General features: G+C 49.2%; 1 protein-coding gene across 1 annotated transcript in view; it reads right to left on the reverse strand.

Moving 5' to 3' along the window:
- Positions 1 to 12583, reverse strand: part of KLF1 (KLF transcription factor 1) — a 149373-nt gene that overhangs the window by 11763 nt on the left and 125027 nt on the right. The window contains exon 2 of the mRNA XM_069604166.1: positions 10288 to 11314. Within this exon, the coding sequence (XP_069460267.1) occupies positions 10288 to 11314 (1027 nt within the window). The remainder of the gene's footprint in view (positions 1 to 10287; positions 11315 to 12583) is intronic.

The raw sequence follows: 12583 nt of genomic DNA on the forward strand, positions 1-12583 counted from the left end.
AAGTCGACAGTTTCTCACCAGATGGATGCAGGATGCCATGGCCCCTAGGACCGAAACATACTTTCTCACTGAGATCCTGGTGTTTCGCCGTAGCCGGGCCGCCTGTTGAATGAGTCTCGAGGTCCTGTCGAGAGAAGGTTTCACCAGCCCTAGCTGAGTCTCGAACTGTGCCCACAAGAATACCAGCGTTCTCGATGGCCGCAGAGAGGATTTCTCGAAGTTTATGGCGAATCCTAGCCGTTGTAGAAGCTGCATGGTGGCTTGCAGACTTGTGTTGGTCGACGCTGGGGAGGATCCCCTTACCAGCCAGTCGTCGAGGTAAGGGTATACATGGTGGCTTTGCTTCATTAGCCAGGCAGCCACTGGAGCCAGGCATTTTGTGAACGTTCTGGGGGAGGTTTTGAGCCCGAAAGGAAGAACCGTGAATTGGTAGTGGGTTCGCCCTATTACAAAACGTAGGAATTTCCTGTGTTTCCGACACATTGGAATATGGAAATACGCGTCCTGTGGCTCCAGGGACGGCAGGAAATCTCCCTTTTGAACTTTTTTACGACGAAGTATCTTGAGTAGAATCCTTGGCCTCTCTGTGATGTTGGAACTAATTCTATCACTCCCTTCGCTAACATGAGTGTAACCTCTTGTTGCAGTGCCTTCATATGGGACTGAGCGGTGAACGCAGGTGGAATTTGCGGAGGGCTGTGTTTGAATTGAAGAGAGTGTCCGTGTCTTATAGTGTCTAACACCCATTGGTCCGTCGTTATCCTTTCCCATTCGTCGACATATGCTGAAACTCTTCCCCCCCCCAGTCACTGCTGATCTTTAGTTTGCTTGTCTCTCGCCGACGATGGATGATGGTCGTTTTCTGGAAGACTGGAAGTTTCGTCGACGGTTAGCCGATTGTGAGGCACGTTGGTATCCCTGGGAGGGGTAAGCCGATCTGGCAAAGGATCTGTCTCCAGAAGAGAATCTTGAATTACCTGAAGCTCCTCTAAAGGGGCGAAAAGACTTGTAGCTTCTGCCACTCTGGAGGGCACCCAAAGAACGTGCCGTGTCCGAATCTTCTTTCATCCCTTTTAGGGCCTCGTCCACCTTCTCACCGAAAAGAAGGTCTCCCTCAAAGGGCATATCTAAGACCTTGTATTGTACTTCTGGTCTGAAGTAGGTACAATTCAGCCATGACTGTCGACGTAATACGACCCCATTGTTGACTTGCTTGAAGCCAGACTCAGCAAGATCCAACGCAATGTTTATTGCGTGATTTGAGGCTTCCTCACCCTCTCGGACCAGTAGCATCGCCGCCTACCTCTGAGCTTCCGGAAGATGATCAAGCAGCGGAGCCAGCCTGTGCCACATCACCCTATCGTATCTGGCCACAATTGCCAGAGAGTTTGCGGCCTTTACTGTGGTCGCTCCCACGGAGAGCACTTTCTTGCCAACGGCATCTCGCTTTGTTCTCGGGTGGAGTCGTGCACTTGTGCTGTGCCTTCCTCGCTGCCGCCGCCGACACCACCGTGTCTGGTGTTGGTTGAGAGGATAAACACTTGGGGGTAGACTCTGGAGCCTTAAACTTTTTTTCTAGGCGTCCTTTCACTGCTGGTTCTGAGAATGGGTGTCCCATTGTCTGCACCCCTCTTTCCATACATGGTCAAGTATCTGTATCGAGAACATCGACCTCCTCTTGCCCATGTGGTCGAACAAAAAGCAGTCCTTTTTCTGTTCTTCCTGGGACAGACCAAATTCTTTGCATGCCTTCTCCATCATCGAATGGAATGACGCAATGTCGTCCGGAGGGGACGGGTGAGCTGGGCTTCTGGGGTTTTCTAACTCCGCCTCTGACTCCCAGGTAGGATCCCTGGAGGGGGATAAAGAGACCTCTGACATGGCTCCCCTGTCAGACTCAGAATCTGGCAGCTCACCTGCCTCCTGCGCCAGTGTTGAGATTGGCATGCGTGGGTGCGGCGGTTGACGGGACGGGCCCGGCTCGTCGACAGGTGACTGTGGCAGGCTGGCCTGGGGAAGTCGCTGGTCCAACGACCGTAGCAAGGACTGAAGCGAGGACAGAATATCCAACGACAAAACCGATTGAGGAGAGGGGCAGATACCGGTGTAACGGGTGCCCTCGTCGACGACTTGTCAGCCGCTCGTAGCCCTAGGTCTGCTGGGCCAGCCACTCTCTCGCTCTCGTCCTCCGAGGACAGCAACATAGCTTGCTCTTGTAGCAAAGCCTCTGGGGGGGGTAGGATCGAAGACTTCAGGCCTCCAGGCCTCCTGTAGGACCCCCGTCGACGCCATTGTCGACGGGACGGAGGATGCCCCTTGCGCTAGTGGCGGGAAGGCGGCCGTTGACTGGATCGCCGTCGACGACGCAGGTGGTTTTGGCGGTCCCACCTTCTCCACACTGTGCCCGCTTTTACTCGACTCTCGACTCGTGGTCGATCTGTGATGATCGCCAGAGGAGGATTTCTTTTCCTTTTCATGCTTTTTTGATGAGGATGATTTCTTCGACGAGGAGTCTGTAGTGGAGTGAGTTCCAGACGACTCTTTTTCCGACGGTCTAGATTTCTTCGCCGGTGGTTCCGACGAGGCCGCGCGGCGTGATGTTTTCGCCGACTGTGTGGAGCCTACCTCCGAGGGGGGGTATGCCCCCGCACCCTCATTCAGCCATGCCACCAGGCGTCGGTTCCGGTCTTTGAGGGTTTTTTGAGAAAACCCCTTGCATATGTCGCAGGCATCCGCCGAATGGTGAGGGTGGAGGCAATATATACAATCCATATGTCCGTCCCCCTCGTAAACCTTTTTCAAGCCGCACGTCGCGTATGGACAGAACAGCGCTTTTCCTGATACAGAGGACATATCGTACTCGAAATCCAATAAGGCAACCTAGTACAAAATAGTAAGACAACACGAGGAGATCCCACTGCTTTGGAGACGGTTGAAATCTGAAGGGGAACCGCGGGGGCGGGCCTCTTATACTGGGATGGCCTGCGGAGCATGCGTAGGCGGGTCCTAAAAGGACGTAGATGGGACACAAAAGTGTCGGAAGTTTTCCTATAGGAAAAGGCTATATATGTGTACCGAGGGGTCCCAGTCTGACGACGGGGAATATTCTAAGCATGTGAATCCATGAAAGATCCAATGCTGGAGAATGTATGGAGTCAACAACTGTTGAACAATGCCTTCGATTCTTAGAAGTTGCTTGCAAGAACTTTTAAAGAAGCTAGTGGGATTTTTGCAACAATAAGAACTAGGACACCGAAATCCTCAAAATCGTTATTTGAAGTAGGACTTGTGTAAGATCTTACAAGATTTCAATAAGATCCTTATATGAAACCGTTCTATGGGAATGGCAGCCAGGCAGGAAATGACTTCACAATCACTTCCGGACTTGTGCCTTCCCTAAAGGGGTACCCTTGTAACTAAATGCACAAGCTCAGCTTACACCTTCCAGGAGAGCAGAGGCCTACTATAACCCCTCGAACTCAGAGCAATGTTACTCTGCCCACCCACTGTCCCATGAGAATGACTAGTGTTGCGGCTTGATTTGTCCTCCCTCCCCCCTTGGGTGATTCACTGAGGTGGTGGAAAGGATGACGCCCAGTATGGCTGTTACGTCATGTTGATGTTGCTTTGTTTCATGTACGTAGGTTGTTTATGTATTACCAGAGTTCCAAAACATGTTTGGGTTCTGGAACCATTGTGACAGTTGGAGTTAGACTGGAGGTAGTGCCTGCTGCCAGCTCCAATTAACCTAATAAAATACTTAGCTTAATCACAACAGTGTCACTTGCGATTCAACACTGGCAACGAAGATTTGTACTTCAAGGCGTACGGCCATCCGGCAGACCAGATGTGCAGACCTCTGGTTTTCCCCGATCGAGGACGACAGGTCGCACTGGAGCGGACTGCGCAAGGCAGACGAGGCAGCAGGAACCGCGGCCCCCACCCGGCGCACAGGTCAGGAGGTGCGCGCAGTGGCAGCGAAGCAGGCAAGGCGCAGAAGCACAGTTTAGGGGTTGCGGGCTCTCATGCTTCAGCAGGCAGTTAGCACGAGGTCCCCCACGCTACTCCACCATGGGGGCATGGGGCATGGCAGAGGGGCATGGCCTACCGATGCACGATGTTGGAGTGAGGCACCCCCCCCGCCCCCCAGCGTTAGGACTGTCATTGTGATGGACGTTGCCCAGCAACCAGCTTACACTGCAAGACTTTCAATGGTGATCGCATTCTCTGGCAGAGATTGTGACGACAAAGGATTCCATTCCCAGGTTCCGTTTCTGCTGGAAGGGTGCATACATTCTACAGGAGTGAACAGGCAAAGGAGCATTGTGATGAGAGGAATCCTCTACTACAGGAAGAGGGCACACATTTAACAGGATTGTATGAAGATAGTGGCTGTGGTGAATTAGGATCTCAAGCTTGTCACCCAAATTGACATATTTTAAATACTTGACCAAGCCATTGCAGCTTAGGTAACCTGTACATCCTATCAACTAGTGACGCTGGTATTAGGGCTGCAGCTATCCCGCCACCTGCGCCTTTCCTTGCAGAACCAGGTGGACCTCCAGTCAGATGGAAACGCATGGTCAAAAACGACATAGTGGCTATTGGGAGCAACAGGTTTAGCACAGCCAGGACAAAGGCACTGCTTTTGCACAATCTAGGTCCAGAAGGATGGTGCATCTTTGACGGACTCGCATCTCGTCAAGAAGAGTGTGCTGGTGTTGCCGATGAGTACCGATTGGCCATTAAACAGATTGAAGAGCATTTTGAACCAAAAAAAACATTACGTTTGAAAGACACATTTTTCCAGCGTGTCCAGGACAGTTCTGAATCGGAGGAGTCACATAGCCTCGCTAAGAACTTTGAGCCACACATGTGACTTTGGTGAGCTTACAGATTCATTAATAAGAGACCTGTTGGTGAGGTGTGTACCAATAGTGGGAGTCCAAGAAATGTTGCTCGCCAAAGATGTAACGCAGAACAGGCAATTGAACTCACCCGCAGCATTGAGCAAATCACACAATATATGAAGGAAATGCAAGTGCATAAACAAGTGGCGCAGGGTGTAGGTGCAGTCGACCCAAAGAAAAAGCCACCAGGGCCAACTCCAAGGAGAGAGTGGTGGAACAAGAAATGCGGGAAATGTGGCAGTCCTAGACATGCAACTAATACTCCCACGTGTCCAGCCAGATATGCAGAATGCTTGAAGTGCAAACGCAGAGGGCATTTTGTGAACGTGTGAAGGGAGTCCTCAATAAATATGGTGGACCTGAGGGAACAGTGGCGATGTACCAAATCGATCATTCACAAGAGCACCCAACGAGTCTTTGTCATCCCAAGTAGGGGTGCCACAACATGTTTTTCTGATTTCTGCTGTTTATGGAGAATGCAGTGGACCAGTTGATGACTTTGTGGTAGATGGGTGCTGCCTGCAGATGAAAGTTGACTCTGCGTCCCCTTGGACCATAGTTTCTGAAGACACTCAAAAGCAGGTTGGGAAAAGAGGTGCAGGATCTAGTTCCGGCTTAAGTGCAGCCTTGTGTTATGGGGAGTCTGCCATTGAGTTGATTGGGGAGTTCCAGGGTCATGGATCTTATAAAGGGAGAAAATGTACAGCTGACATATTGGTGGCAGAAAGAAAAAAAAGAAAAGAAAAAAAAGCTTCACTGTTAGGTTGAGATGAACAAAGGAAATTGGGTGTGAGGAACCAGGCAAGTGCGGTGAATCCCATCACCATAGTGGAGGTGGATGACAAAAGAATTTCCAGAAGTGTTCACAGCGAGTCTAGGGAAGCTAAAGGATTTTGAACATATTAAGTTAAAGCCATCAGCTCAACCAATAGTGCACAAAGTAAGGCCTGTACCATTGAAGATGAGGCAGCAACTTCATGGGGAACTGGTTGATCTGGTTCAGAAAGGTGTCATTGAACGCATTGATGGTACTGAATGGCTTTCTCCGGTAGTTTGAGTGACTAAGATTAATGGTAACTTGAGGCTATGTGTAGATCTTAGGTGATTAAACAAGAATATTCTGATTGAAAGACATTCCGGGCCTATTATAGCAGAAACCCTAGCTGCCCTCAGAGAGCGTAGTTGGTTTTCGGTAATTGACCCGTCTGATAATGGCACCCGATGATAGGCAGCAAAGAGGAATCAACATGTTACGTCTTTTGTCACTCCTGAAGGAACTTACGTTTTTACGCATGCCTTTTGGCTTGGCATCCGCTGCTTCCGTTTTTGAAAGGGTGATGGAGAAAGTATTAAAGGTTGCTGCGTTTCAGGACGATACACTGGTATACGCTGATTGTGAGAAAGTGGATGACATGTTGCTGAGGTGTGTATTAGAAAAATTGAGAAAGGCAGGGCTCACAGTTCAAAGAAGCAAATGCAGGATGGGTGTAAGATAAGTGGAGTATTTGGGACATACCATTTCAGGACAAGGTGTTTCTCTTAAGTTTAGCTTAGTAGAGGACATACGCAAGGTTCCCGCACCTGTGGACAACGATCAATTGAGGTCGTTCATGGGTATGGTGGAATTTTATTATAAATTTAGCGATAAATTTGCCACCATATCAGCCCCATTGAGGAATTTGCTGAAAAAGGGAATACATTTCAAATGGTCAGAGGAGTGTCAGGTAGCCCTCATGGCAATCAAGGAAGGGATTGGAAATGCCCCATCTTTAGGTGGTTTTGTGAGTGGGAGAAAGACTGTGCTGTCCATGGATGCGAGTGGATTTGGATTGGGTGATCAGGGAAGGAGGAGCCGATCATAGGTTTTACTTCCAGACCTTTAAGGGGTGCAGAAAAAAAATGATTCCGTGATAGAAAGAGAAGCCCTGGCTGTGTTCTGGGCAGTTTCACATTTTTAATTCTTTCTGTGGGGACAGAGTTTCAAGTAAAGACAGCTCATAAACCCTTGGTGCAGCTTATGAGCAGCAGTGAGTGAGCGAATGGCTCACCAAAGATTTCAAGGTGAATGGTTGGTTTACAGGGGTACAATTCCAGGTTATGTTATATACCAGGCAGGGAGAATTTGGTTGCAGATTGCCTCTCCAAGCTTCCAATTTAGGTCATTGGGGACACAGTGGGAATGATCAGGGAGGAAGACATGATCATTGCCAATGTTGCGAGCAATGCCGTGAGTAAAGCTGAGTGGCTGGAGGCAGACCGGTGGATGTGACCGTGTCTAAAATTAAGGAATGGATGGTAGGAGGATGGCCAGGTAAAGTAGTGTTGGACAGGAGATTTGATCGATAGTATGAGATGAAACAGGAACGAAGTTTATCTGAAGATGGGAGTAGATTAAGGAGAGGAGCAAATATTGTACCTCCAGTTGGCATCAGGGGGCGTTTGGTCAATTTAGACCATCAGGATCATTTAGGCATTGGGGGGCACTAAGACGTTTAAGGCAATCGTTTGGTGGCCGGGCTTGGACAGCAAGGTGGAATAGAAGGTTCAGTCATGCAAAGAATGTGAGAGGAGTGATAAATGGAAAATTGGAGATTCAGCTTTGTCCAGTTCAGGTTCCAAGTGAACCATGGAAGAATGCTGGTTGATTTGATGAGCCCCATTCAAGGGTTAGGGGATGGATTTAAGTTTATAGTGGTTTTGGTGAATGATCACTCAAAATGGCTAGAGTGGAGAGCCTTAAAGGGAGGCCACCACTAGTGAAATGATTATACTTTTTGAAGAGGTAATCTTCAGGGAGGGATTCCCCACTGAGATAATTACAGATAATTGGGTCCAGTTCTGCTCTGACAGAATGAAGGATTTCCTAACGCGATTTGGGATCAAACATCTATGCACAGCATTGTATCACCCCAGGGCGAATGGATTGGTTGACAAGCTAATAGATTTATCAAAAGGAGAAATACAATTAGCTTTTAGTTCGGGCTTGTTGTGGACAAGGTGTTGAGATGGCGTGGAGCCACCGCACTACACCTCATTCCACCACCAAGGTCTCCCCATTTGTGTCATTGAAGGGCCGTCAGACGGCCACTAAACTGTGCATTGGTCGGCTGGAGTTAGCGGGGATGTGTGGATGTGGTAGGCAGGAGATCATGAGGTTGAATGCTGAAGCTCAAGGAGGAGTATAAACTAAGGTTTGATTCCTGCACCAATGTCAAGGAAGGAGAGTTTGGTGTGGGAGACCTTGTTCTAATAAAGAATCCCAGATTTGGGTCAAAGTGTCTGGAGAGCAAGTTTATAGGACCAAAGAGGATTGCGGCAGTGCATGACAGTGTGGTCATTTTGGAAGGTGGTGAATGTTGGTCAAAAGAGAGATTGGTCAGGAGCGGTGCTGTTGCTAGTGATGAAGAGTTGATGGAAAGTAAAGTGTGCTGAGGCGAATATGGAGGTGAACGAGGGTGAAAGCCACTGGGGTAGGAATAGTGAGGATGATCAGGCCTCCGTCATGAACATACCCAGGGGAGAATAAAAAAAATGCCTTTTCGCTTTAGGGATTTCTGTTGCGAGTGATTTGCTTAGTCTCAGTATTCTTTTGTAAAACGAGGGAGATGTGTTTGTTGATGTTGCTTTGTTTCATGTACATAGGTGGTTTATGTATTACCAGAGTTCCAGAACATGTTTGGGTTCTGGAACCATTGTGACAGTTGGAGTTAGACTGGAGGCAGTACCTGCTGCCTGCTCTGATTAACATAATAAAATACTTAACTTAATAATAATAGTGTCACTTGTGATTCAACAATAGCCCATGTTGGGGTGCTGGAAATGCATTGGAGGGAGGGGGCCTCCCTGTTCTTGTCCTGTAGTCCTTTTTCATTCGTGTTCTGTATCGTTTTCTGCCCAGGAGTCCATGTGGGACTCCCAGCAGTGCAGCTCTTCCCGTTTTTGGTTTGGTGAACAGACCCATGGGATGCCCTTATGGCACCCATGGGTGGGTGTGCAACCCTGTCCCCCTAGTGTATGTTTTTGGGCACCTTTGTGTGGCCCACAGATCAGGGTATGATCTGGTGGCAGCTCCATGCTGAATTTGACAGGTGCTTCAGTACCCTCCATTTTGGGGATACCCAGGCCCTGTGGCCTCTTGCTTTCGATTGCCCGTTACCTTGTTTTCCCAAAGTCCTGGGAAGCCCGGACTCTGTCCCTTCCCCCTGATGGCTGTTGGGTGGAATTTCCATATATGATGTTGTTGTGAAGTCCAGGCCAGACTGGCTGGAGCCTTCCCAGTGCCTGTATGTTGTGGGTACACCCTGTGGGTGGGACCTGGGGGAATGGAGTGTGACGAATATGCACTTCTTGTTGTGAATGTCTAGTTTCTGGTGGCCCTGCCCGAAACTGGTATGAATGCAGGGTGGAGTATTGAATGGCTGGGTACTTGTCCCAATAAACATAACTTGTTGTGAACGACTGGAGAGAAGTGAATGGCCTGAAAGCACTATGCACCCGATTGGCTGGCTGCCTGAATGAATGAATGAATGAAGGAATGCCCTTCTGACCGATTGGTTGCTCGAGTGTGACCCCAGCAGAACGAATGGGAGATCAACTAGTATATGTGGGGGCATCTCACTGCTAGAATATGTGTTCAGAAGGGTTCAGCTGAAGAACAAACTACGAAGAGTAACTGGAGTGTAACTGAAGCTTGCCCTTGAAGCCCTGCTCAAAGAGAAGAATTGCTGTTGCTCTTCTTCATTGATATGAAAGCATCTGTGTCTCCAAGGACTGACCCAGAGAGGACCTGGTAAGGCGCCCCCTTCCCGAGCTACGAGGAACCATCGTGCACTGATCTTTGCCAAAGCTCCCTGGTAGACAGACCTACGAAAGGCTGCCGACTGGAGACGGGGACTGCCACGGAGTCCCAAAGAGAAGCGCCCGGACTGTTGTCCGCCACCGTCAACTGCCAGGATCGCAGTAGTTTCATGCTTCACCTGGCATCACATAGTTTAGAAGCCATTTCTCTACTGCAGTGTTTTGTAATAAATTAGTGTTTTGAATGCAGGGTGCATTTTTGTACATATACAATTTGGATTTACACTAGTTCCTCAGGGTTCTAGACCTCTGTTATGGACTTCACCAGTAGATTGGGCTCTATGATTGCGGCAGCGCTGTTGATCACCAAAGTCTGCGGCACATTGGCATTTCTTGAGATTGTCAGGGCTTCATGAAAGAGCCTTGAATAAAAATATCTGCCAGCTTTCTGTGCAGACTCATGATCCCCATTCCCCATTCCGGCCGCTCTCCTACTCCCTTCATAAACTTAACCCAGCCCCCTCAATAGCCACCCCGTTCATCGTCCCCACCCCAAAAACAGTTCTTCTGGCATACATACCTGTATGGGTGCGCACATGCGCCTTCAGGTGCGAACTCTTTGTGTAGGTCTTGCCACAGCCGGGGTGGCCGCAGGTGTGGTTCGGGGACAGTTTCCGTGACCATCGTTTTCTGCTGTTCCTGGGCGTCACCTCTTTAGTAGCATTGGCTGCTGAACTCACCGGCAGGAGGCAGGGCATCATAGAAGATGGTGGCGATGGAGCACTATGCTCAGACCGATACACCTGAAAATGTGCTTGGCACTGGTCCGGAGGAGCACTCTGCAAGTGCGGCTGGCAGGCAGCCATCGAGCTGTAAAAGTAGGGTTGCAGCTGGTGCTGCGCCATTGGGAAGTGGAAGTAGGCGTTGGCTTTTAGGTATGGGTCCATGTATGCCCCATATGAAGCCTCCGCTACCATCATGGATGCACTTAGGGGGTTGGCATGGAAATGGGAACCATATGTGAGTTGGTACCGTTGTCTCCAGGCAACCTGCCGGTGTTCAGTGCTAATGATCTCCCAGGTTGGCAAGTGAAAGTTAGGAACATTCAACCTCCCCAACTCCATCTCGTGTGGAGGTGGGCTGTAGTTATGGTGCCCACCGAGGGCATCTAGAAAACCATTGGAAGGCTTCTCGTCTGCAAGTAGTTTCACCGCAGGTAGCCTGGTATGAACAGGCAGCTGGCCAGGAGCGGCAACAGTGCTTTGAATTCCATCATGTGCCACCAGATTGCTAGGGTCCGCCATGGTGACGTAACTGTAGTCCATTGTCGGATGCATGCAGTGGTGGCCATGTGGAGGCCCCCCGGTTGAGTGCAGAATCCCAGAGTCCCCTGGCTTCTCAGGGGCATCGTAGACTTCAGGGTCCCTCTGCATCGCCTCAGAACTAGTAAAATTGCTGAGTAAGAAATCCAAGTCCCAGTAGGCATCCTCGTCTTCCGGCTTGACCCCCAAAGGCAAAACACCAGTCCTCGCTGGGTACGAAACCTCTGCATAGGAGACAGGGGGATTCTCTGCAGGCTTCTCCGGAGTCTCCCCAACGTTCCACCACTGTGGGAAGAGAAAAAGAAGTCACATATTGCAGCAAGACTCAAAAGCACAGAGTATCCAACAAACCACCTTATGGAGAAGTGTCATACAGATGCGATATAAAGAAATTAAAGCCAGACAAACGTTGCAAGAGCATAAAGAACCTTTCAGGTCACCGATATGCAGGATCAGATTCAACCCCACTTTAATTACCTTTGGAATAAGGAAAAACACATCCACTAGGGACCCACGTACCCCTCAAGGTCCAGAGGGGGCCACCGGAACACAGTAACCCACCTGATCAGTGCACGTCTTTACCAAAATGGTCATGTACCAATACATGAGCACGCAACTGTTTGGCAACAACTCCAATCCCTCACTATTGATTATGTGGACAAGAAACAGAGTTGTAGCCTAAGCAACTGCCCAAAATGTAGTAGACCCCTGCCGGCTGTAGGAACCATACTTGCCAAAGTTTGGAACTCAGTCAGGGATCACTTAAGGAAATCTATTGGAGGAAGACAATTTATGTGAGCTGCTCTCTAAAAGGTAAGATCCATTCCAACAGCGAGTTTTAACCAAGCAGAGGTTCTCCTTCCATCACCTGTTTAAAGAGGATCACAGGAATGAACAATACAAGCCAAGAGTCTTTCCAAAGCAGCTTTGGAGTCAATTACAAAAACTGACCATGCGGTTCTAGCATACACAGTTACACGTAGAGTTGAAACTGTACCTTTCTGATTTACAGAGTTCAATGAGTGGGGATGTGCAGCCATTTTCATGCCATCTGTGTGGTTATTGAACCATTCCAAAACAAAATCTCTCAAAAAGGACCATCAGAGTACTTCAAATCCTGTTGCATCATCTACAAGGTACCTCACTGAGAAACACAGCTTCTGCGGAGGCCTACAATCCACTAGAATTAAAGACAAGTGCAGACTTGAATGCTGCTGGTTCAGGAACGAAACGGAAGACTGGCCTTCTCGGTCTACACCCAAAGACTTTGGAACCTCCTCCCTGTCAACATCCAACTTGCCCCATTGCCTCTACAGTTCAGGCAAGGGCTCAAGATCTTCCACTTCCATGAATGGCTCCTCCCAAAACCTAGGTCCACACACCCTCCACTGCACACCCTGCCCGAGACTCCTGCTCCTTTCCTAGTAGTTTGTAGATTCACTTTCTGCCATTACCCCCACCCTCCACTCTTAGCTCCCCGATTCTTTTTTCTCTGCTTCCCTCACCGTGTCCCTCCACCCTATGATTTAAAAGCACGCCATTGCTTCCTAAAGC

Source organism: Ambystoma mexicanum, chromosome 3q (assembly GCF_040938575.1).
Source record: "Ambystoma mexicanum isolate Mex_15411 chromosome 3q, UKY_AmexF1_1, whole genome shotgun sequence".
NCBI classification, from domain to species: domain Eukaryota; kingdom Metazoa; phylum Chordata; class Amphibia; order Caudata; family Ambystomatidae; genus Ambystoma; species Ambystoma mexicanum.